Source organism: Myxocyprinus asiaticus, chromosome 15 (assembly GCF_019703515.2).
Source record: "Myxocyprinus asiaticus isolate MX2 ecotype Aquarium Trade chromosome 15, UBuf_Myxa_2, whole genome shotgun sequence".
Taxonomy (NCBI): domain Eukaryota; kingdom Metazoa; phylum Chordata; class Actinopteri; order Cypriniformes; family Catostomidae; genus Myxocyprinus; species Myxocyprinus asiaticus.
Genome location: NC_059358.1, coordinates 8,509,593 through 8,535,927, shown reverse-complemented (window position 1 = coordinate 8,535,927; position 26,335 = coordinate 8,509,593). Strand labels below are relative to the sequence as shown.

General features: G+C 41.0%; 3 protein-coding genes across 4 annotated transcripts; 2 read left to right on the top strand and 1 right to left on the bottom strand.

Moving 5' to 3' along the window:
* Positions 1 to 96: 96 nt before the first annotated feature.
* Positions 97 to 3,688, top strand: mrpl32 (mitochondrial ribosomal protein L32). Its single transcript, XM_051719018.1, has 3 exons — positions 97 to 287; positions 2,842 to 3,020; positions 3,195 to 3,688. The coding sequence occupies exons 1-3, from the start codon at positions 194 to 196 to the stop codon at positions 3,444 to 3,446; spliced, it is 525 nt and encodes a 174-aa protein (XP_051574978.1). The 5' UTR covers positions 97 to 193; the 3' UTR covers positions 3,447 to 3,688.
* Positions 3,689 to 8,986: 5,298 nt separating this feature from the next.
* ccdc127a (coiled-coil domain containing 127a) lies at positions 8,987 to 12,746 on the top strand. Its single transcript, XM_051719014.1, has 3 exons — positions 8,987 to 9,130; positions 9,632 to 9,758; positions 10,824 to 12,746. The coding sequence occupies exons 2-3, from the start codon at positions 9,641 to 9,643 to the stop codon at positions 11,507 to 11,509; spliced, it is 804 nt and encodes a 267-aa protein (XP_051574974.1). The 5' UTR covers positions 8,987 to 9,130; positions 9,632 to 9,640; the 3' UTR covers positions 11,510 to 12,746.
* Positions 12,747 to 12,891: 145 nt separating this feature from the next.
* On the bottom strand, positions 12,892 to 18,766 carry LOC127453028 (telethonin-like). 2 transcript variants are annotated; one of them, XM_051719017.1, is made up of 3 exons: positions 15,129 to 18,766; positions 14,324 to 14,777; positions 12,892 to 13,129 (listed from the first exon to the last, which is right to left on the bottom strand). In XM_051719017.1, exons 1-2 carry the CDS (start codon positions 15,263 to 15,265, stop codon positions 14,372 to 14,374), a joined length of 543 nt encoding a protein of 180 aa, XP_051574977.1. In that variant the 5' UTR covers positions 15,266 to 18,766; the 3' UTR covers positions 12,892 to 13,129; positions 14,324 to 14,371. The 2 variants fall into 2 exon arrangements, with proteins under 2 accessions (XP_051574977.1, XP_051574976.1); XM_051719016.1 differs by having other exon boundaries at positions 12,892 to 13,132; positions 15,129 to 18,763.
* Positions 18,767 to 26,335: the final 7,569 nt, after the last annotated feature.

Genomic DNA, 26,335 nt, shown 5'->3' with positions numbered 1-26,335 from the left:
TTTTTTCGTTTTATCTTTCATTTTTAACGTTCTTCTGAATGAAGGAGTATTTAGAAACGTTGAACTACAAATCCCAGAATGTCATTGTGCATGAATGTGCGCATGCGCGGTTGGTCCATGCTCTGCAATGACCGTGAGGATGTTTGCTGCGTATATGGTGTATTAACAGAATAAAACACAGAACTGAAGAACAATGTCACTATCGGGTTTACTTCAGTTTTTCAGACATTCTCTTCAGCGTCTGGAACTCAGTTTAGCGCAAGCGGCGGGGTTTGACAGAAGCTTGGGTAAGAGGAGTATACACTGCTTATGGTGTCATGTGTTACTTCCACCACTCGTATCACTCTATTTACTCTAATGTCACATTTATTTATTAGGGTCCAAGCACTGAAAGTGCGGAGGCTCTATTGTTTTTCTAAATATTATTATTATTATTATATATATTTTTTTTTGTTTGTTTTTTTTTTTTAAAGGTTTTCGGTACTTTTGGGGTACTTAACATGCGTGAAAACTCTTGAAATTTTGCACACATATCAGAGTCGTCGGACATTAAGGCTGGGCAAAGTTGGAGGGGGGGCAGAGAAAGTGAACGATCGTGAAATAGACTTTGAGCCTCTTTGTGATGGGACCTTCAGGCGTCGCTCGTTCATAGACCGCAGAGAGCTAGTTGGAGCAAAGACCTGAAGAAGTGAATTGAAGTAAGAGGGTGCGATTCCATTGGCTGTCCTGAAAGCCAGAGTCAAAGCCTTGAATTTGATGCGGGCAGCTACAGGTAGCCAGTGGAGTGAAAACAAGAGTGGGGTGACATGAGCCCTTTTTGGCTGTTTGAAGACCAAATGCGCTACTGCAGTCTGGACCATCTGCAGTGGCTTAATTGTGTTAGCTTGTAGGCCAGCCAACAGAGTATTGCAGTAGTCCAGTCTTGAAATTACCAGAGCTTGGACCGGGAGCTGTGTAGCATATTCAGACAGGAAAGGTCTGATGTTGTAAGGCGTGAATCTGTAAGACTATTAAATACACCTCCTAGGGGATTCATGTGACAGGCACCAAATTTGTGCAACATCATGAAAAGAAATTGTAGATGCTAAATTGCAAACTGATTTTTGATATTTTGAACGGTGTCGAAATAAATGTATACAGGAAACAGGAAGAGCCTTATATCTTGTATGTGTGCATTTTGTGATTTTGTTGAAAATTCAGCTGTATGTTTGGTAATGAGGACGGATCACATTAATGTGCTTATTATGGGTCACGGTCATAGCACCACCAACTGGCAGCAGGAAGTATGGCACTTTTAATAGAATTTGAAATAGCCCTCTAGTGTGTACATGAATTGCTTCAAAATTCTTTAGAATATGTCAAGACACTGCTGATGTAAAATTCTAAAGAAATATTTTGATATCTTAAATACTGTTGCCATGGCAACACATCAGTTGTTATTATTCCCTTCCTATATTTGGGTGTTTTTGAGGCACATGGCATGCTTAAAATTTCATGAAATTTGCACACACATCAGAGACGTTGGCCATTAGGTCTGGGTAAAAGTTCACACATGGGCGTTTTAAAATAGGTGTGTAAGACGGCCTCTGTAGCACCCCCATTTTCACCTACAGTGACCAAAATTGGTACATATATAGTTCTCATCAAGCCAGACAACTTTTATAATTATAGTCATTAGGTCTGCCCAATAGGAAGTCAGCCATTTTGGATTTTATGAATATTGCAGTCTCTGAAATTTTAAATACACCGATCAGCCACAGCATTAAAACCACCTGCCTAATATTGTGTAGGACCCCTTGTGCCACCAAAACAGCTCCAACCCATATCTCAGAATAGCATTCTGAGATGACATTCTTCTCACCACAGTTGTACAGAGTGGTTATCTGAGTTACCGTAGACTTTGTCAGTTCGAACCAGTCAGGCCATTCTCTGTTGACCTCTCTCATCAACAAGGCGTTTCCATCCGCAGAACTGCTCATCACTGGATGTCTTTTGTTTTTGGCACCATTCGGAGTAAATTCTAGAGACTGTTTTGCATGAAAATCACAGGAGATCAGCAGTTACAGAAATACTCAAACCAGCCCGTCTGGCACCAACAATCATGCCACGGTTCAAATCACTGAGATTACATTTTTCCCCCATTCTGATGGTTGATGATTGTTGGTGCCAGACAGGCTGGTTTGAGTATTTCTGTAACTGCTGATCTCCTGGGATTTTCACATACAACAGTCTCTAGAATATACTCCGAATGGTGCCAAAAACAAAGATTTGCATATTATATCAAAAGCCCCTTTTGTCAAATTGTTATGCATTTAACACAATAATTAATAAATTGCTTTGCGCTGGGGTCATGCTTTTTGCCCTCTTTTTTTAAGCTAACCCCCCCCCCCCAAAAAAAATTTCAAAAACCCTCTGAGAATCGGCTGCATAATCATTTAAGAAGCAAAATGTAAAACTATGTGTCTCTTTCTATTATGAAACTAGAGATATTATGCATACTATATGAGTAAAATGTCACTTGAATGGTGAATAGGTGAAGTCTATATTAAATCAGGAAAATTAAATGTTTATAAATTCTGTTGGCTACTATTCAAGTTTCTTGAAAGTTTGGAAGTTGACATTGCAAAATAGTGCATAGTCAAAAATGTATTTCAAAAATGAAAAACAAAAAAAAAATGGTTAAATCCTCCCAAAATGATCTTTTATTGCCTCTTTAAAGAATAAATAGACAGTAATTGAGGTAGTGTATGTGCTTGAAATGCTAGTGTGTGTGTGTTAACTACCATTCCAGTCACTAAATTTGATTATTTTATTAATCTAACATCTAAACCCTGTGTTCAGGTCCAGCTCTTGCAGTGAATGGTCCCAGCATTCTCCCGCAAGCCCATAACAGCTATGAAGACAACTCAGAGCCCAGTTTCATGGACAGTATCTTTTGGATGGCAGCTCCAAAAAAGAGACGAACCATCGAGGTGAATCGTTGCAGAAGACGAAACCCAAATAAACTGTTAGAAGTCAAGGTAAGAACTCTTTGGTTCCTTTGCCTCCAAATAAACAAGCTCATTAGAAGATGACAGTGCAAATTAAAGGAGCATTCACCTTTGTTTTTTAGACAGATGGCAGTTCAAATGAAGAGCAACTAGTTATCATCATTCAAGAAGTCTTTATTACTAATTTCTTCACCTCTTTTCCAGAACAATATTGAGCCATGTTCAGAGTGTGGCAACATGAAATTGAAGCATGTTTTGTGTGGATTCTGCTATGAAAAGGTCAGGAGGGAGACTACAATGATACGAAAGCAAATCTCCATCATGGAAGGCGGACCTCTCAAAACTCCTGCTGTGGAATCTGTTGTTTTGTATGAAAATGAAACTCCTTCAGATGCAGACAAGGGCAAGAGAATAATAGAACGGAGCAGGAAACGTCCATATTGGTTTAACATGTGATATATGTAATTACAGTGAAATAAAGACATACTGTTTTGTTTAATAAATATCCAAATATTGAATGGCTTCATATGTTTATGATCTTGACTCAGTGAATATTGTAACAGTTTGATGGGTGCTGCACAGTGATGTACACAGGTGCTAGACAAATTGGTGTTTTGTGTCATAGCTGTCACTCTGTTGTACTGGAATCTGGATCTGTTTTAAAACATATGGTTTCTCAATAAATAGGTTCAAATATATGGAATTCTTGCTCTAAAAAGTGTCTCTTATGATGAATTAAATGTCCTTAAAGACAACATGGTTCATTTTAACATTCAGGTTGTACTAAATATAAATACAGCATTAACATAAAATAATGAACTGGCCACTGTAGACAACTATGTGTACTCAAGGTCCCTTTTTTCTTAGAAGTGCAATGATTTTAATACAAGTCACAATATATGTAGCTCAGATATCAGTTCATACTTTGTCAAGTTTGTCTCCGAGAGGTCTGTCAGAATGTACTCAATATTTACATCCTCAGACTTTCAAAATAAACCCAGCCGTGCACTTCAACACTGACATTTGATCTGTTGCTGCAAGTTTCACTTTATATGGGAGAGGAGTTGTGATATTTACAGTAATTTCTCACATGTTCTGAGGTGAATTAATTAGAGAATAAAGGTTTGTACGTTCAATAGGAGCGAATAGCAGGGGGTATAACTGCACAGTCTTCCTCATTCAGTGAGCTGTCAATCACAGGCCAGCATTCTAGAGTTACCTGGAGAAAATGAGTGCGATACACTCAAATTACCAACTACAAATCTATCAACTTTGTCTTGTGTACACAGGCAACTATCAAATCTGCACTGCAGACATGCATAAAATATTTTATTATGCATGCATGTGAAGACAGAAAGTTTGGCTTATGAATGTATGTTGTTACCTTCCCTGTGTGTTTGTCCACATAGGAAAGGGTGTGTTTCCTCCAGTGCTGGCCAAAGGACTTCTTTTCCTGACCCTGAAGAGGCTTTGAATAGTCATACTCATCCACCTGGTCCAGAAAGAATAAATATAAAACCATAACCACATGTTCTACTTAAATGCTTGAGCAATGGCTTAAATGGACATCTGATTACTGTTCATCTACCTATCTATTTAGCAACCTACCCTAGAAACTGTCAATAATCCCCTGGAAATTAGGCAGAACAGCCTAGCAATTTAACAGCTTGCACTCAAAACATCCAAGAAACTGGCTAGCAATGGCTAGAGACCATTTAGCCCGAGACAGAGCACTTGTATTAAAATTATTGGGAAAAATTGGAACACACAATATGGCAGATGTAGAAAAGTAAATCCCATCTTACATTAAAAGAGCTAGTCACCTCTATACATCCTATGACTGTCAGTCATCTCGAGAACGCACATCCGCATTTAGCATGATCCGAGCTAAAGAAGCACAATGGTGATACCATTGTTGTAAAATTTTACTCCTGTTTAGATGTTTTTTAACCTTAATCTTTACCAACCGTTTTGGAGATTTTGGAATTTCCCCATTCATCCTTAGAATTGTATCCATAGAAAATTGCTGCCCGGGTGCGTTCCCAAGATGGCTGTCGAGTGGACTGACTTGCCTTGATAAGACCAGCTGAACACCCTAGCAATGCTCAACTCTGCAAACATCTAGCTAGGGCTAATCCCTTCAAACTACAAAACATATACTGTATAACCTTCAAAATTTTGAAACTCGCAGACCAATATTAAAAGTTTGAATTTAGACTCTTGTTGAGATGGATTGTTATTAATAGGCCTAAACAGAGCTCTTACTTTATAGTCCTCTCTGGCGTGGGCTCCTCAACTCTCCTTACGAGCTACTGCTAAGCTCAAGAGACTCCACCATGTCTGTGTTCCAGTCAATACCTAAAATCACAAAACATTATTTAAAAACTGCAACAAAGACCAATCAACATGAGGGCTTCAGATGGTAAAAAAAGAGTACATCCTTTGAGCTTTCTGATTGACATCAGTATGATTGACATCAGTTATGATGTATGAATGAAGTACTAAGTACTAAGATCTTATTTCAGTGGTAGGACACCTGATGAAGATCAGAATGAAAGCCTGACCTCTTTCAAATGTCTTGATGTCAGCCAAGCACTTGTAGACAGCATCCATCTTATCACATCCTTCTTTTAGGACGTCACCTGTCCTAAAAACAGAAGCGTGATTCCGCATAATCTTCGTGGGGAAAGACAGGAGAATAAATCATCACCATCTCATTGTAACTGGTGCATTGAGGTCTTGTGTCAAAGACTGATCGATCCAAACCTTCTGCATATTGAGTCTGATCTCTGAGGTTCCTGTGTTGCCTCTGGTGAATCTCAACCTGTCCAGATTGGCAACAGACTCCTCACCAGCACTGGGCATGAGTGGGGGCAGTTTCTCTCCTGTGGAGATAATGGGGGATTATTTGATCAAAGACCAATGACACTTTTTGACCAATGAATTTTCCAGTCATTCATGGATTTTCATTTATTTATGGATTGAATTCAAAGATTTTTAATAATCATTTAATAGAAATTGCACTCACAAAGAGGATGGAGGATAAGTAGAAAATTATATAGAGATTTAAATTATATAGTGAGAAATAAAGTAATTAAAATACAATGACTATTTAACAGAAAGCTACTGGTGACAGTCTGGATTAATGGCATGAACTAAAAATGATATTCCTACATAATTAAGAGCACTTGTGGAACTTTACCTGTCCCTTGTAGTTGGTGGGGATTCTGCCCATGTTGAAGAGAACGGTTGACAGGACTGGAATGGGCTCTTTGGTAACATCAACCCCTGCAAAGATCATGGCTGTCTCAGAGATGTCGGGCAGGCGTGTGGCGAGCTGTGTGAATCTCACAAAGAAATACCCATATACATCCTTCACCCTGATATCAAAAGAAAAAATAATAAGTTATATCTTGCATACAGAAAATAAAGCCCATTTTAGGGCCATGAAGTTTTTATTTTTATTTTTTTATATTCCATCTGCATTATTTTAATGAGAAATTAGTATACTTCCCCAGAAATAATATTTTTTTATTTTGTGTGTGTATATATATATATATACATCTTTGCATATATTTGTTTTTTATTCCTCCGTGTGTTCCTTGGTGGCCAGCACTGGAGGAGTCTACAGTTAGATTGGCTTGGTTATAACAGCGGCCTCTAGAAGTCACAGAAAATCCCCAAGAGGTGTATCTAAATCTTTCAGTATTGACTATATTTATCCAATATTTATCCTCACTTCAATGGATATTTAAGTTTAGTAGAGGACGTTCACACTGAACGCATTTTTGCATCCGTCCGCGCTGTTTTTCGAATAGTATCTTCCAATTATATCACAGTGAAAAGAAAACATGTGATTACATTTCAACCAATGGTACCTTCTTGTCTTCTTGTGAATTGTAAAAATGTTTCTCCTCTAATAAAAATACATAAAAACATAACCAAACATTATGAAAAATACATGAACAATTGTAATATGCATAAAAGAATTATAAACAAAGAGTTGATAAAATTAGGAATTTGAAATTCTTTTAAAACCAACTCTTCATTCATCCCTTCTGGGAACAGACTTTTAAATAAAAAAATCCAAAAAGCCTCACTCTTTTTATGGAGCTGATCAGTGTTGCATCCTCTTGCTGGGGATTTTATATGTTCAGTACCAAAAAACAAAGAGGAGGACATGGGATGGTTATGTTCTTTAAAGTATCTTGCCACTGGGAAACAGCTGCAATAATTCCTCATTGTTTATACATGCTTGTTTAGTTCACTTTTATGCCATGTCATCTGTACAGCATAGAAAAGACAGAACTAATTGAAGATGAAACAGAAGAGCACTAAAAATGACCAACTTTACGTCCGTGTTTGAATTTCATTGAGACATAGGCTACAGTATTCAATAGAGCATGATATACCACACTTTAAATGAATATTTCTATGATTCCTTAACCTTATATTTTTGCCAGATCAACTTAGATTTACTAATTTCTTTAGATAACATTAGAATATGTGTTTTTGAGTAAACTAATGGCACAATAGCAATGCACTGATATAATGTAAAAAATTTTTTAAAAAAAAAGTGAATTCCACTAATTGTTAGTTTACTAGACCTTCTTACTGAAACTATTATTTAGTTATTTTATTTTATTATCACATTTTATTTACCAAGTTACTTTTTAAAAGTTTAACCAAAAAAATGTCTTACAGTGCATAGTTCAGCACATTACCACATTCACCATGGTCAAAATACATAAAATCCGATTTGTCCCCTTTTTTTAATAAGAAACATGAAATTTCAATGAGCTATTGAACACTGAACTTGAAATGTCCCCGTTTTTCATTTCAGAAATCTGGTCATCTTACATCAGCCATTCTATTTGAAGTTTATAACTCTATTGTTTTATTTATGTTTTCATTTATTTTGTGGTGTTAGTCAAATGTGGTCAAGCATAACATGTCCACCCTGTTATGGGAAGTTATATGGGAAATTAATATAATAAAAAATTTCAATATACAGTATTTATGTTAACAGAAATAAAATCATCATTATTAGTTTACAAATATGTTTATATCAATCACAGACCATGAATTGGCTAATTTATCCACTGAATATCCACCCTGTTATTGTCCACCCTGATGCTGCCCATTTAACTGGATGGAAATCTACATTTTGTAGTAATTTAGCTTGACCAGTATGAGTAATACAATCTTTAATATGTCCCTGTAATTATGAAACAAGTTCCAAAAGCCGGAATGTCACAGAATTGTAGGAATGACCCATTTAAGATATGTACAGAGTTGCAGATTACGCAGTCTACAGTAACAGTAAAGTACAGTCTATAGTAACAGAACAAATTATTGCATATTATCAAAAAGTCCCTCAATATAATGTAGGCTAATATCAGAACCCATCTATCCAAGATCCAGTGAGTTAATTTTTTCTTATAATAAATCAAGTAATTGGAATAACTGAAGCTAATAACTAATATCATTAACAGGCATCTGTTTATAAAATATTAATAACACAATGTGAAAACAGTGATGGTGAGCAGTGAGCATTGCAGGTTATGAAACATCAGACTGCAGTGTTTTGTAACTTCTCAGAATAACCAAGCACAATCAAAAAAAATATTAAGCAAAATAAAAGGAAAACTTTGCCTTTAAACATAACAAAACCACAACTAAGACATCACAGTTTAAATAAAGAAAGTCTTGTGTCACTTACAGTTTTGCCAGTCAAAACACTTCTGCACATCATATGTTTGCATGCTGCGCTCACTGCTGCCATGATACAGTCTGCGCATCTCATGCGCTGGTGGGAACATCTAGAATCCCACACGCGCCGCCCTCAGGACTAAACTACAGTAGTGAGGGTGTGACTGTTCCTGTGCAAGTGTGTGTTTTTCTTATTTGCGCTCTTACAGAGGATATTAAGAGCATGCAATGATAAGTATATTATAACTTATTACATTTAAAAAACGTTCAAATGTATGCCATGAATTTTATACATTTAAGCAAAATAAGAAACGTTCCAAACTCCCCTATGAAATCCTAAATGGACTGTTTGCTGTAGTTTAACGGAATTGCATTAATGTCCGGGCTGTTTATAGAAGGATCTTATATACAACTTTAGATTGTTCAAGGTGAGTTAAAGGATACAGTATTTAATGTTATAACAGTTCCTATGTGAACAGAATAGGTCTATATGTTATTAAACAATTGCACTTGTGTTGAAATGCACCTCCTGAAAAAATGCATGTCATAGGCAGGGTTGCAGTTTTAGCAGTGTTGTACTGCAGGTCATTTTTAAGTTATTGTTAGTCATGATGGCTTTAATATGCTTAATAATAATAATAATAATAATAATAACAATAATGTTTCACGTGTGCAGTGTGTTGGTTTGTTTGATGTATGGCAGACACAATATCTGATTGTCATCAGCAAGACACATGTAAACAGTTTATCTGTCACTGTAAAAACACAGAACTTGGGTAAAAAAATTAGCAGCTCAACCTCACTGATGGAAAACTGTTTTGATGACAAATAGGCAGTTTACTGTCCACTGAATGTAAAAAAATAAAATAAAAAACGTCTAAAAATAATCAAACAACCCATAAGTTGTATATTCTTCTCCATTTGATCAGAGTTTCTCCATGAACAACCTGAATGATCCACCTAGATGGAATATTAGACCAGATCCAGCTGGAGGAAATGATGGGGATAGATGGAATTATGCCCTGCTGGTGCCCATGATCGGGCTGGCAGCATTTCGTAAGTGCCCATTTACATAAACTCAAGGGTGATCATGTAATACCTGTTGGAAATGTTTAATCAGAGGTCTTGAATTATTCTGTAAGGTACATTGGGGCTAATGGCCCCCTGGGGTAAAAGGCACATTTGATTTTATTTTCTCCCAAAACACTAAATAGCAACAAAAACTACCACAGCACTTTCCTAAACACCTGTTTGTCACTATGCACTGCAGATATTTCCTGATCTGTGAGATCATTTAGTTCAGTGTCTAAAGGTTGATTTTGAGGTCAACTGATCTCATATTTAATCATTTTTAAAATGTTTAAAATTATCACATTTATTTTGATTATTTTAATTTATGTAATTTGAGAAGGAAGAAATCGCTGAACAGCTGGAATCTGGAGTTCTGTTGGTGTTTACTTTGTAAAAATGACCGCCTGACTCCTCATTATTCAGCCTATTACAAGACTACTTGCCAAATAAATAAATAAATGCACATGAAACATAGATTTTAGTTTAAATTATTTATTTTATTAGCTTACTTGTAGAGATCGCACAGTGAGCCGAGAAGCAGGAGAGACGGCTTGCAGAACTCTGATGTGAGGTCTGATATGACTTAATTCCCTGAAGTGTGGTTGTTACAGAGCAATATCTGACTGCTGGATGGTGCCATTGACCAATCAGAATTGAGTATTTCAGAGAGCAGTTTAATAATACAATATATTCACTATGTGGGTTTGAAATAAATTTGTGTTTCTAAGGGAGTTGGTAAAATCTATCGACTAATTTCTGTGTTTGTTATTTTACAGTATTCTGAAGTGTAGTAGGATTTTGTTTGATAGTCTTTTTTACTGTATTATGGTTCTCTTTGAAGGTACTTATTCAAATTAAAGTGTGTAACTTTTTAACCATGCTAAAATAGTTTTTCTTTACAGTATGCAACTTTGCTATTTGTCTTTTACTGCCTTTTTGGCCAGATCGTACGTACAAAAGAGTTTTTACCTGATTAAAAAAAAGCCACAAACTGTGTCTTTTGCCAACACACACTTTAAAAATAAATCTGGATTGTTTATTTTCATCCAGGTTGGATATGGACTCGAGAATCACAGAGACAGATCCAAGATGTGAAAGGTAAGTACGACAGCAACATGGCAGCCATCACCAAAGACCTGGAGATGAAGTACAGAGACACGCTTACAGAAAACAGACGGACGGTGGCGCACCTGGAGGTGGAGCTTGAGAAGGAACGCCAACGCGTACAGGGTTACAGGAAGGCCCTGATATCTCAGAGCCAGCAGCTCATGGAGGAACGCAAGCAGCTTCAGCAAGAACGACAAGATCTGGAGCAAGAGAAGAATCAGCTGCTACAGTCTGGCGTGGCTGGTGTGGCACTGCGGAAAGCCCTGGAACGAGAGGAGGAGTGGCAGTGTAGGGCTCAAGCTCTCCTACAGGAGCTAGAGATGAAGCTAGTGGAAAGGCAGGAAGCATTCTGCAGCATCCTGTTGCCACGGGAACATCGTCTGGAGATGGAGAAGAACCTGCTGCTGAAAGCTGCCAAAGACCCTGTGGGTTCTGAGCTGAATTTAGAGGGGGATCTCAGGGACATTTTTAAGAATGACAGACACTGTGCAGATTTGCTCAACATGTATAAGCGCAAGAATGGTAGTTTGATGTGGTTGTATCTCAGGTACTGGCAGCTGCAGGTCACTCTGCAGAAACACAAGAGGGCAGAGGAGACACTCAAAGGAGTGCCACCAAACAGACCTTGAGGCAGGAACCGATGATAGAATCTCAGATTTTTGTGAAACAGCAGCTGGAAAGTTAAGATCTTGCTGCTGTTTTCCTTTGCTAATCTAAATTATTTCCAAGAATTATTTATGATGCCAAACCTTTTTTGGAAACATTTTGAGCCTGTTTAAAGGATAGTTAACCCAAAACCTACCCTTGTGTTGTTCTGACCCTGTATTATTTTCTTTCTTCCATGGGACACAGGGAGATGTTAAGGCCCAAACATACTTCACGCAAGTACGCAAACATACCTTGCTACGCAAGCTTAATTCCATGTAGTGAAATGTGTCAGTGCTCAATTCATAACCCAACGCAAGTATGCGCTGCATTCTCTGCACTGCCTCTCTGATTTTTTGTTTTCAGTCAACAGCTGTCATGGCGGAGCAACAATTTGAGGAGAGTCTTGCCGAACAAGTTAGATTATACAAACATATTTATGACCCCTCATCCCCTCTCCATTCGAATAAAACAGCGATTGAAAATGCTTGGCAAGAAATTGCAGCTTCCCTAAATTCTGATAACGACACTGTAAAGAGAAAATGGAAACAACATCGGGACCGATTTGTCCAAGCCAGAAAGAAATGGAAAGGCATCCGCAGCGGAGATGCCACAACTTGCTATGGATATCCAGTAATTTTGGACATGTTGGGATGGCTTTTTTACTTCATAAAACACCAGACAACAGAGTCAAATTCTCGTGATTCGTTTCGTGGTGCCTAAAAAAATACTCTGTCTCCCCCTTGTGGTGTGAGGTTTGTAACCGCCAGAGCAACGCAAGAGCGCATGTAAAGTATGTACAACGGGACCACGCTTAGGCCATGCGTTGGCCAAGCGCTCGCGTGTGCGTTCGCGTATTTGGGAGAAGTATGTTTTGGCCTTTAGGCAGGATGGCAGCCGCAGTCACCATTCAGTTTCTATGAAGAAGGAAAAAAGGTGCACTGAAAGTAAATGGTGACTGAGGTTAACATTCTGCCCAACATCCCTTTTGTGTTTCATGGAAGAAAGAAAGTCATGCAGCTTTGGAACAACATGAGGGTGTGTAAATGTTGACAGAATTTTCATTTTTTGGTGAACCATTCTTTGAACTATCCCTATAGTCCTTGAAAATCATATCTGAAAATGCAGCTGCAAAATGAACACAAAATTAATGTTGTTCTTATTTTTTGTTTGGATTAAATATGTTTTAATTAACAATAGAAATTAAAACAATTGTTCTTATGCTTTCATGCTTGTCACATTATTGATGAACTTAGTTAAGTTAATAGGATTTATTCATTTGAGTTTAAAGTCAGATAGGTTGTAACTAATACAAACCACACAAATGAGCATGCTGTTACTGGCATTAAAATAAATATACAACCATTCTGTAATGAAATAATATATTACATTTTGAATGACTCAGGTTTATTTTTTTTATTTTTATTTTTTATGTGTGTGCCATAAAAATACATGAATAGTATTTATAATGTGTAAAAGATTGGTACTGATGTATTATCAGCACTATACAAACTACAGAATCTATTTCCAGGAACTGTAGTTTGACTGTTTTGAAAAGTTGTTGTTTGTCCAGCAGAGTCGTCAGTCTTCAGTACAGTCTAAACCTGCTGAGAAAGAAAGCAACAGCACATTTATAACCTGATAGATAAAAATGGAATTAATTCAGATCTGTGCAATGACAGTATCACAAGAGATTTCTATTATTGTTTTCAGAATTTTCCTCTGTTGCATTAGACAATTATTTCAGTCATATACTGTTATCCGTCTCATTGCTAATCTAATGGAAAAATACCTTAACATGCAGTGTACCAAAGTATTTGGACACATAAGCCACAAAATATATATACTGTTCAAAATGAAGACAAAAAGTATCTTCAGCAACCTTTGGTTGTCAAACATAAGCTGAATATGTAGTTTATGTGATGCACAACACCTGTGGTTACTCTGATAGGACACCTGTGTGAACTTAAAGGGATAGTTCAACAAAGAAAATTTTCTTATAATTTACCCTACTCAAAGTAATCCATACAACATTTGGTGAGAGCAGAAAAAAATATACTGTAACAAATTTTTCACTATTCATGCCATTGCAATCTCTAGGCACAATCATGATTTTACACACAATTACACTTCCTAGTGCTTGACATATGCACAGAGAGCTCGATGGCGCTAGGAAGTGTAATCGAGCTTGCAGTCATGATCGCCATGGAGACCTGATGTCAAGATTTACAGTGAAAAGAGTTACATTTTGGTCCGTTCCCACCCAATCAATTGGATCGCTTAAGAAGACATGTATTAAACCACTGGAGTGTTAAGGATTACTTTTACTTATGCTGCCTTTATGTGCTTTTTTGGAGCTTCGAATTTCTGTTAACCATTCACTTGCATTGTAGATATTCTTCTAAAAAAATGTGCTTTCTTCTAAAGAATAAAGAATTGTCATATAAATCTGGGTTGGCATTAGGGTGAGTAAATGATGAGAACATTTTTTTTTTTTGGGGGGTGAACTATCCCTTTAAGGGGAACTGACTTCATACATCCACTAAAAATGATCTTGGCGCCAGTAATTGTAAAAACGTCTAAAAAAAATTTACGTTAATTTTGAGAAGATCTAGCGTCATGTTCGCAAATGCCACTTGGTACGAAATTTTTTTATCTAATGCAATGACATTTAGTCATGACTTAAGAGTCCAAATATTCAGGGCCACTGTGTCTCTTATTGAAGTCTTCTTGAGTCATCTCAGCCTTCAAAATCCACATGCTCACGCCCTCTATGTGAGTGAGGTCACCCAACATACTCGTCATTGTATCCATGTCCATGATGGCAGACAGCATTCATCAGCTCATCACTCCCTTCGCTGGAAGCCGATCAACATCTCCCGTGGTGGAGAGATGAGGCTAGAGGCTCTGAAGTTTGGACTTCTAGGTTGGATTACCATGGGCTTATGTTGGGTGATGGATGAGACCTCTCTCTTCTGTGGGCAAACTCCACTTAACCTTGTCTCAGAGTCCATTACAGATTTTAATCTAGAGGGAGAAGGCTCGCGGGTCAAATCAGGCTGCGTGACGTCTCTGGGCACAAATATTGGTATTGGGAGAATGTTCTTGTAAGGTAAGTGATATTCCTGCATTGGTTCCCCCTCTTTTCCCATGCAAATCATCTGGTTTGGAAACCTTTGCACTGTAAAATGAACCACCTGCTTTTTTTTGTAGCTCTCATGTCTCACTGAGTCTTTCTCGAAGAGTGTCATCCTGTGAAGGAGAATGATGAAAGTTTGCAAGTTAGTAGTTGTCTTTGACACTTTGAACAATGACTAACCTTACACGCATTGTTGCACTCATATCAAAGCTAAAAAGTTCAGTACAAACAAAGAATGCGGGACTATATTTTACTTTAACATTTCAAACTATTTCAAAAGAGCTGCATGAAGATTCTTCCAAATTTCTTCTTTTGTGTTTTACAGAAAAAAATAAAAAGCATACAGGTTTGGAACAACATAGTGATGAGTAAATAGTGATACAATTTAAATTTTTGGGCAAACTGTTCCTTTTTTAAAAAGCTGTTTTTTTTAAAGACAACACAGAGGAGAAAGAAGTACATACTTGTATTCTGGTCTCGTCTCTATCAACATGTCTAACCAGGTGGCCTCATATGATTCTCTTGCGATCTCATCACTCTCCTGGAAATCACTGTATGAGTTCACCAGATATGACCTGGGTGTCCTGCTCAAGCAATGCATCTTGTACAGTTAACCACACTTAACTAAATCAGAAGCTAAATGAAAAATATTTAAATCTTCTAATAAGTCGTGCTGCTTCCCTTCTGAGTGTTCCTCTGTCTTATAAATAAAGGTTTGCTGCTATTTTTACTCCCTGTCATCATGCCCACAGAATAGATTGGTTTAGTGTGGCGAGGGGGGAACTGACTAATCCCACGAGTATTTAACTGATATGTAAAACTAACAGCTCCACTTGCAGGTGAACAGGGCCAAATGACCTATCTCAGCTTTCCTGTGTTACAGTATGTACCAGTGCATCAAGACTTCATGCTTACAAAACTAGATGCTGAAACATAAGATATCAGAAACTTTTATTTTCTTTTTCTATGTATCAATGTGCTAATGTAATTTTTTTTAACAAAGTGAGTGGTTTTAATTTTACCATCTTATGTATACATACATCATTTACATAACAATACTAAATGTACAGTGATGGTTCTATGTTACAGTGATGCTATCACATGCTAAGACCACAGTACTTTTGTATTTACCATGATTAGGAGTGATACCATATTAATAAGGATCACATGGTACTCCAAGGCACATCAAAGAATACAATATTACCATGATACCTTAAATAATTTTACCAAGATACATGTCCCAAACAACATTGTAGTACCTTGGTACATGATCAAAACAACATGATATACTATGGTGGGCCTACAGGTCCAAAAAACATGGTAATACCAAGGTACACGTCCATAAAAACATGGTATTACAATGGTAAATGTCCCAAAACATGGTAATACCATGGTACATTTCCAAAAACATGGTAATAACATGGCACATGTCCCAAAAAACATGGTAATACCTGGTACATATCCAAAAAACATGATAATACCATAATACATGTCTAAAAAGCATGATATTACAATGGTGTGTGAGCAAAACAACATGATATTACCATGGCACATGTCCAAAAACATGGCAATACAGTTGTGCATGTCCAAAAAACATGGTAGCATCATGGTACATGTCCAAAAACATATTACCATGGAAAATGTGCAAAACAACATGCTATTACCATCATACATATCCAAAAACATGGTAATACCATGGTATATGTACTAAACAATATGGTATTACCATGGTGAAGTACGTCCAAAAACATGGCAGTACCAAAGTACATGTCCAAACACTTTGTGATACCATGCAACATGTCCAAAAAAACAAACAAAAGCAAAGTATTATATACATATATAAACATAATAATAAATCATTTTTAAAGTAGTATACGTGGTATGTGTGGTATAGTGTACAGGTAGAAGACAAGTAAGCTTTATAATTCTATTCAATCCCTGAATGTGGAAAAAAATGTAATAAATAAAAATAGAACAATGTGCAGATTTCTCAGACATATCTTATTTTAGAGGACCCGTTTTCTGTCTAGGTTGTCAGCACCTGTGCAGAGGCCCCTCACCCTATTGCTGTAGCATTCAGAGCATCATGTTATCCTCACACCAGTCTGTAAGATTCATATGCTGTAGGTGAGACAAATAATACATCACTCAACAGTATGAACAACCGTGTCTCATGTTACTGATGAAACACACCTCTCTTCAGACATGGGGATTCCTTTGGGAGTTGGGACAGTTGTTAAATTTGGCCTCAGCATGAATCAACCTGTCAGACATGATGTTCAGACATGTCCAAATCATATTTCACCCCAAAATCAAAAGAAAGAAATAAGAAATCATATTATGCTCAGAGAAAAATAAATCTAGTTTTAGGACCATCAAAACATAAGCACATTTCTTCCCCCCAATTCTCATTCTCATTGCTGTAATGTGAAGGAAAAAAAAAGATATTTTATATAAATGAATTAATATAGTATAATGATTCTGAAACACTAGTCAGAATAAGTTGCATTATTTCAGATATTGCTGTAACCAAATTTCAGTTGGTTCCTTCATGAACTTGATAGAGATATTGGGCAGATGCATGCAGGTATAGAGGATTGCAACGATGCCAAGCTGGAGCACAATGTTGTTTGCCGAGAAATTCCAGTGATGCATTCAGCGCAAGGTGTGGCATCAGGTTACTGCAGTCAAAGCCAATGTGATTTTCAGAGTGCACTGCTGCAGCGACAAACATTTTCCCCTGTAATAAGACCCTTGTGGCAACTGCAGCTGTGGTACTAATATGACATGATGGATGAGGAAATGCCCCTCTAAGACAAAGACACTCACACAGATCATTGTGCTATTTTGGGCTATGAATTTTGCATTACATTGTGCATATGAACGCTTTTTCTGTATTACAAGCCAGAGGGGACAGAAGAGAGGAAAAAATCTTCTTTCATGACGTTGCTAGAGAAAAACAAAATAAAAAACAGCTTAAACCAACTTAAAGTGGTTTGCTGGTCTTAGTTGGTCTAAGATGGTTTTAGCTGGCTTCCTGCCTGACCAGCTGACAAGCACCCAAAACCCCATTATAACCGATCAACAGACCAGCCTGACCTGGCCGGGAGACCAGCTAAGACCAGCAAGCCATCTTAGGATGGTTTAAGCCTTCTAGTAGTGGATAGAGAAATTTCCACCATGAACTTTCCATTAGACAGTGTTGGCAGTTAGGCAGTAGGCAGGTATAAGGGAATTGGTCATAATGGAAGGTTATGGATATATGAATGCAAAGCCCATCTAGAGCAATGGAAATATATTAGTTGATGTCATCAACTAATGTCATGTGTGAGCATATAATGTCATTTGTCATTGTACCTGCCTCACTGAAAGCATACAAGGAGGGTATTCAGGGTGGTTTTTGTATTTCGGGGTTTGAACAGTTTGGGGTTGTAATATTTAGGTATCATGATATCAAGTTGTCCCTTGGAAATGTATTTTGTATTGACACTAGGGGGTGATGTTTTATACTGTTATTATTCTGACAGTACATTTAATGACTGTGACAGTCATGTTAAACTAATGAGTAACTGAAAAAGTAATGAAGTTTATTTAGGCTCATTCAGTAATGATAAAGGTAAATTATATTATGTACAGTGGGAGTCCAAAAGTCTGAGACTACATTGAAAACTGGGATTATGTGTGTTTTTTAAATGTTAAATTTTTTTTTAATTTATTTATTTATTTATTTTTTATTGGAAATAAACAGAATACTTTGGGATTTTGAAAAATGTAAAAAAAAAAAAAAAAAAAAAAAATTAAGAAATATTTAAAATTCTGTTCTTCGAAGTCACTAATCAAATGTAAGCAAATTTATGCTTACTCCTTTGTACAAAAGGTCAGATTTCCCTGCTTCCACTGAAGCAGACAAGATGCTTTTTTGAACTTTCTCAAATCATGCTCATGCTCAAATCATGCATTAGATGATCATCAGGTTTTGCATGACATGTCAGCTCAAGTGCATTCTGTCATTAGTACCAAATATTTAAAAAATCTGTTTATTTATTTATTTAATATTTCACTCAAATTGTTATAATGTATGCCTAAACTGAAGATAAACACTCTGTTCAATGTCTTTATCCAGATAATATAAAAAATCCAAGTCTTTAAAATGTGACATTCTTAGTTCCCTATCTGTCACTCACTCGACGTTGTGTCGATGTAGTGACACTAGGGGTCACTCTTGGGAGCCCGAGACACCTCTGGTCTTTGATAAAAGGCCAATGAAAATTGGCGAGTGGTATTTGCATGCCACTCCCCCGAACATACGGGTATAAAAGGAGCTGGTATGCAACCACTCATTCAGATTTTCTCTTCGGAGCCGAACGGTCATGCTCATCGAGCTGAATAGCACTGTTCATTCACCTCTGCTGGATCTGATGGCGCATTTCAGCGGCTTCTCCCTCCTCTGCACTGGTGCACTGCAGAGAACGCCCCTGGGCGCTTCGGCAGAAAAACTAGAGAGCATATCTTCTGAAAGAGCGTTTTTCCCCTCTAAAAGAGTATATATTTCTCTAAAAGAGCACACACACGGAACATCTTTTTAAAGACGTGTCTTTCTAAAGATGCCTTTCCGTTCGTGTGTTATTCCTGGTTGCGGTCGTTTTCTCTCAACTTCGGATGGTCATGATCGCTGTCTTACGTGACTGGGCGCAACCCACACGGAGGCAGCTTTTATGAATGGTTCATGTTCTCACTGAGAGAACATGACCATGGCAACGTTGCGGTCGCGGCTTGCTTTCGTAAGGAAGCAAGCCACCCCAGCGGCTCCCCGCCTCGGTCCTCCTACCTACGGGTATGAGGTCAGCGCGGCTAGCACTGGGGGCGATTTGGGGACCTCAATGGGATCGCCTCCGCCGGGTATCCCCCCGCGGACCTCCCATTCCCCAGCACGCTCGTCTGCCCCAATCGGGCTTCCGGATGAGTTCGCCGGCTTGTCGCACGGCGAGTCTGGCTTCTTGTTCGAGGCCCGCGAAGATGATGAGCTCTCGAGCGCAGCCTCAGCTGGGCTTCCCCCTTCGGGGACGGTCGCCCAGTTACAGGCCGATGCCGAAATGACGGACATGCTTTCCCGGGCAGCCGCGAGTGTCGGGCTAGAGTGGAACCCTCCGCTCTCCCCTGAACCCTCGCGGCTTGATGATTGGTTTCTGAGCTCGCGGCCCGCTCAAACCAGCTGCGCCCTGCTCCAGTGCCATTCTTCCCGGAGGTGCATGAGGAGCTGACGAAGTCGTGGAAGGCACCTTTTACTGCCCGACCCCGACTCCGCAGTTCCCCCGCTCTCACTACCCTCGATGGCAGGGCGGCCAGGGGCTATACAGCGATTCCCCCGGTGGATAAGGCGCTCGCGGTGCACTTATGCCCGCAGAGCGCCGCCACCTGGCGTGGACACCCTAAGCTCCCATCCAAGCCCTGTAGGCTCACGTCGTCCCTGACGGCCAAGGCCTACAGCGCTGCTGGACAAGCCGCCTCTGCCCTGCACGCCATGGCTCTCCTGCAGGTCCACCAAGCCAAGGCACTGAAAGAACTGCACGAGGGTAGTTCTGCCCCAGATTTGATGCAGGAACTGTGCTCGGCGACCGACCTCGCCCTCCGGGCGACGAAGGTCACGGCGCGGTCTCTCGGGCAGACGATGGCCACACTAGTGGTCCAGGAGCACCACCTGTGGCTCAACCTGGTTGAGATGGGCGAGGCCGACAAGACACGGTTCCTTGCTGCCCCCATTTCCCAGGCGGGCCTATTCGGCGACACCGTTGAGGACTTTGCCCAGCAGTTCTCGACGGTAAAGCAGCAGACGGAAGCAGTCCGGCACATCCTGCCCCGGCGCGGCTGAAGACCCCAACGCCACCAGTCTCACAGCCGGCACCGAAGAACCCACGCAGGTCCTCGAAGCACCCCTGAGACAGGCAACCCAGGGACAAGGGAACCCACTCACGTGGAGCTGGTAGAAATACCACTCCATCCCCCGGTGGAGGGCCGGGTGGAAAATCTTTTGTTGCCTTTTTGTTTGATTTCGCCGCACGCCCAAGTGGCTGTGGTACCCAACAGTTCAGCAAAAGAGCGGCTTCCTTCCTCCCTGGGTCACATACCCGGTGTGTACGGTCGTCACCACGACTACCGTCCACGGGCTTTATCTTGCAGGATTGGCACTCCAGCGGTGCCCTTTCCGCCCCTGAGCACCCAGCTGTGGCACAAATCCACCCCCGATGTGACAGCCTCCATGGGTCACGAGGACAGGCCTCTTCCTCCCCCGTCCCAGGCTGTTCCGGGGGTGGTCACAAGGAGCCAGGTAAGTGCTTCGATGTCCCTAGACTCAGCACGGCCACGACGTGCTGTGGCACCTCACGATCCGCCCCGCCGCGAGGCCCCATCTGCCGGTACGTCCGACGACGTTGTCCCCTTGGTCCCCCTCGCACGGAATTTGGACGCATGGCTTGCGCTTCCCAATCCATCGCGGTGGTCGATCCGGACCGTCCGACTCGGCTACGCGATTCAGTTCACCAGGTGCCCGCCCAGGTTCAGCGGTATTCACTTCACCTTGGTCAAGGGAGAAAACGCTGTTACCCTGCGCGCGGAGATCGCTACCCTCCTACGGAAGGGCGCGATAGAACCTGTCCCTCCAGCCGAGATGAAGAAAGGGTTTTACAGCCCCTACTTCATCGTACCGAAAAAAGGCAGTGGGTTGCGGCCAATCTTGGACCTGCGAGTACTGAACCGGGCTTTACACAGACTCCCGTTCAAGATGCTGACACAAAGACGCATTTTAGCGAGCGTCCGGCATCAAGATTGGTTCGCGGCGGTAGACTGAAAGGATGCGTACTTTCACGTCTCGATCCTTCCTCGACATAGACCCTTCCTGCAGTTCGCGTTCAAGGGTCAGGCGTATCAGAACAAAGTCCTCCCTTTCGGCCTGTCCCTGTCTCCTCGCGTCTTTACGAAGACCGCAGAGGCTGCCCTTGCCCCGTTAAGGGAGGTGGGCATTCGCATTCTCAACTATCTTGATGACTGGCTAATCTTAGCTCACTCTCGAGACGTGTTATGCGCACACAGGGACCTGGTGCTCTCGCACCTCAGCCGACTAGGGCTTTGGGTCAACTGGGAAAAGAGCAAGCTCCTCCCGGTTCAGAGCATCTCTTTTCTCGGTTTGGAGTTGGACTCAGTCTCCCTGATGGCGCGCCTTACGAATGAGACAGAAAACAGCGGTTCCACTGAAACTTTTTCAGAGGCTCCTGGGGCATATGGCATCCTCGGCGGTGGCCACCCCGCTCGGGTTGATGCATATGAGGCCGCTTCAGCACTGGCTCCAGACTCGAGTCCCAAGACGGGCATGGTGCCACGGGACACACCGTGTGGCCATTACGTCGGTCTGTCACCGTCTTTTCAGCCCTTGGACCGACCTCTCATTTCTACGAGCAGGTGTTCCCCTAGAACTGGTCTCCAGGCACGTCGTGGTCACGACAGATGCCTCCAAAATGGGCTGGGGCGCTGTTTGCAACGGGCACGCAGCCACCGGCCTCTGGATAGGTCTGCGGCTGCGTTGGCACATCAACTGCCTCGAGTTACTGGCAATTCTGCTCGCCCTGTGGAGGTTCCGGCCGTTGATCCAGGGCAAGCACGTGCTAGATCGGATGGACAGCACGGCAGCGGTAGCATATGTCAACCGCCAAGGCGGTCTGCGCTCCTGCTGTATGTCACAACTCGCCCGCCGTCTCCTCCTCCGGAGTCAGCAGCACCTCAAGTCGCTGCGAGCCACTCATATCCCGGGCAACCTCAACACTACAGCGGACGCGCTGTCACGGCAGATTTCCCTCAGGGGAGAGTGGAGACTCCACCCTCAGGTGGTCCAGCTGATTTGGAGTCGATTCGGTCGGGCACAGGTGGACCTGTTCGCCTCCCAAGAATCCTCCCACTGCCCGCTCTGGTATGCCCTCACTGAGGCTCCCCTCGGCATAGACGCGCTGGCACACAGCTGGCCCCCTGGCATTCGCAAATACGCGTTTCCCCCAGTGAGCCTACTTGCACAGACTCTATGCAAGGTCAGGGAGGACGAGGAGCAGGTCGTCCTGGTAGCACCCTACTGGCCCACCCAGACGTGGTTCTCGGACCTCACGCTCCTCGCGACAGCTCCCCCCTGGCAAATTCCCCTGAGGAAGGACCTTCTTTCTCAGGGACGGGGCACCCTCTGGCACCCACACCCAGACCTCTGGAATCTCCATGTCTGGTCCCTGGACGGGACGTGGAAGATCTAAGTGGCCTACCACCCGTGGTGGTAGACACGATCACTCAGTCTAGGGCCCCCTCTACGAGGCACCTGTATGCCTTTAAGTGGTGTCTATTTGCTAAGTGGTGTTCTTCTCGACACGAAGACCCCCAGAGATGCGCAATCGGATCAGTGCTTTCCTTCCTGCAGGAGAGGTTGGAAGGGAGGCTGTCCCCTTCCACCTTGAAGGTGTATGTTGCTGCCATAGCAGCATACCACGACGCAGTTGACGGTAAGTCCTTAGGGAAGCACGACCTGATCATCAGGTTCCTAAGAGGCGCCAGGAGGCTGAATCCCCCCAGACCGCCCCTCGTTCCCTCATGGGATCTCTCCGTAGTTCTTCAGGGCCTACAGAGAGCCCCCTTTGAGCCTTTGCAGTCAGTCGAGCTTAAGGCACTCTCCCTGAAGACTGCCCTCCTGACTGCGCTCACTTCCATCAAGAGGGTAGGTGACCTGCAAGCGTTCTCTGTCAGCGAAACGTACCTGGAGTTCGGTCCGGGCTATTCTCACATGATCCTGAGACCCCGACCGGGCTATGTGCCAAGGTTCCCACCACTCCTTTTAGGGACCAGGTGGTGAACCTGCAAGCGCTGCCCCAGGAGGAGGCAGACCCAGCCCTGGCGTTGCTGTGTCTGGTGCGCGCTTTGCGCATCTATTTGGATCGCACGCAGAGCTTTAGACTCTCTGAGCAGCTCTTTGTCTGCTTAGGTGCACAGCGGAAAGGAAGCGCTGTCTCCAAGCAGAAGATCGCCCACTGGCTTGTTAACGCCATATCTATGGCATATCTCGCCCAAAACATGCCGCCCCTGGTAGGGCTACGAGCCCATACTACCCGTGGTGTAGCGGCTTCTTGGGCCCTGGCCAGAGGTGCCTCTCTAACAGACATTTGCAGAGCAGCGGGCTGGGCAACACCCAACACCTTTGCAAGGTTCTACAACCTCCGGGTGGAACCGGTTTCGTCCCAGGTAGTGGCACGCAACTTAAGCGGATAAGCCTGGGATAGCCGGCCGGGTGTATCGCTTGCACATAGCGCCTTCCACCTCCTTTTGAGCTGAAGACGTGCGCTGTTAATTCCCAGTAGTGTTCACAAAACTTGTTCCTGGTTGACTTCCTCCAAGCCCTGTGGCAGTCGAGTTTTCAGAGAGACTCACTGCCGGCCCAGTACACGCGCTAACTAAGAACCCGGTTCTGGGGTAGGTGCTCCGCATGTGGCGGTTCCCTGTAAGGCTAACCCCATGCGGTCTATATCTTCCGCTAATTTGTTTCCCTGCTGGCAAACTGCATCTTCCTTGGGCAGAGCCCCTCTGCCCCAGTCTCCATGTTGTAGTAACTCCTCCCCCGTTGGGCAGGATCTACCTTGAAGGCTCTCCACATGGTTGGAAAGACCATGTGACGTATTCTTCCACTTAAATATCCCCCCCTCTCTTGGGGTGAGGTGTGGTCTCCGCGGTGTCCTCCCCTTGGGAGGGACACCCCCCGACTAGACCTGGCGGCCCAGTCGGATAATCCCCCTTCTTTTTTAGGGAGTGGAAAAAGAGAAGGGGAAAAGAGGCCACGACTGGGTTAAGCCCGTCTCTATCTTTGGGTAGTCGACTTGTCCCCAAAAAGGGCCGTTCGACACTCATAACTGTGTTGGGGGAGGTTACATGTTGACCTGGTGTGCTGGCTATGAGGCACACAGCAAGTCTGCCCACCACACACCGCCAGTTCACGTAACACAGTTCAGCCTTGTGGCGTTTTGTATAGGGACCCCTAGTGTCACTACATCGACACCAACGTCGAGTGAGTGACAGATAGGGAACGTCATGGTTACTGGTGTAACCTCCGTTCCCTGATGGAGGGAACGAGACGTTGGTCCCTCCTGCCACAACGCTGAACTACCCGCTGAAATGGCCGGACCTTATATCGGCTCCTCAGCGTAAAACCTGAATGAGTGGTTGCATACCAGCTCCTTTTATACCCGTATGTTCGGGGGAGTGGCATGCAAATACCACTCGCCAATTTTCATTGGCCTTTTATCAAAGACCAGAGGTGTCTCGGGCTCCCAAGAGTGACCCCTAGTGTCACTACATCGACACCAACGTCTCGTTCCCTCCATCAGGGAACGGATGTTACACCAGTAACCATGACGTTTCTTGTTATAACACACATACACAGATAATGTTTGTCAAAAGAACTCTGTGACACAACCACTCCTTGGTCAAAAATTTATGCAAAATGATAATAAAAGCAATGAATGTGTGAAACACTCCCATTAAGATCACAAGTTGGTTTCACGACTGGCACAGCATCTTAGAGTTGTGGAGTCTTCTTTTAGGAAACAGTCAAACCATCAAGACATACAAAACAATAATAAACAATAAAACATAAGATAGATACACAACAATGAAGACATGATATCAAAGCTGCAAAGATGAATCCTAAATGAATCTTTAGTCCAGACCTTTTGTTGTAAAGATGGTTTGAAGTGAGTTATTACACCACTATTATGTTTCAGATTCCATCTATAGTCTGATTGTCAGACAGACACATAGATAGATAGACTGATTTGATACTATACTGTCCATTATTAGAAAAAAATAATTATAATTAAAAATTGTAATATATATTTTTGTTATTACATATATTTTTTTAATAATATACTGTATATTATGAATTATATAAGAAATTCTATTATGTATAATAATAATAATAACAATATTTATTATTATAATATATTTGTAATCAATTTAATTATATATATATATATATATATATATATATATATATATATATATATATATATATAATATATACACAATTATATTTTTATAAATATATAATAATTTTAAAAATATAAATATATACTAACATTTTAAATATGATAAATAGAAATTATTAAATATATAATTATATAACACTGAGAGATCATTTGAAACTATATATTATTAGAAAAAATATTGTTAAATAAAATTGCACTCTTTTATTACTGTACATAAAGTAATTTTAGAATAATATATATTATTAATTATTAGAAATTATATGATGTTTTAAAATTATATAACAATAAAATGTATATATATATATATATATATATATATATATATATATATATATATATACATATATATATATATATATATATACATATACCTATATCTATCTATATATATATATATATATATATATACATATATATATATATATATATATATATATATTATTTGAAATGCATACATATATTATTATTTTTTCTTATTTTAATAACTAAATATAATTATTTATAATGAAGATAGATAGATAGATACTATATGTTGTAAGAAATAATATAATTATAAATACGTTTTAATATATAGTTTTATTGTTATGCATAAAGTTTATGTAGTAATATATATT

Coding starts and splice junctions, on each gene's coding strand:
- mrpl32 (XM_051719018.1), top strand. CDS start 194: ATGTCACTATCGGGTTTACTTCAGTTTTTCAGACATTCTCTTCAGCGT. Junction 288..2,841: donor GGGGTTTGACAGAAGCTTGG/GTAAGAGGAGTA, acceptor CCCTGTGTTCAG/GTCCAGCTCTTGCAGTGAAT. Junction 3,021..3,194: donor ATAAACTGTTAGAAGTCAAG/GTAAGAACTCTT, acceptor CCTCTTTTCCAG/AACAATATTGAGCCATGTTC.
- ccdc127a (XM_051719014.1), top strand. CDS start 9,641: ATGAACAACCTGAATGATCCACCTAGATGGAATATTAGACCAGATCCA. Junction 9,759..10,823: donor GATCGGGCTGGCAGCATTTC/GTAAGTGCCCAT, acceptor ATTTTCATCCAG/GTTGGATATGGACTCGAGAA.
- LOC127453028 (XM_051719017.1), bottom strand. CDS start 15,265: ATGCATTGCTTGAGCAGGACACCCAGGTCATATCTGGTGAACTCATAC. Junction 14,778..15,128: donor GAGACGAGACCAGAATACAA/GTATGTACTTCT, acceptor TCTCCTTCACAG/GATGACACTCTTCGAGAAAG.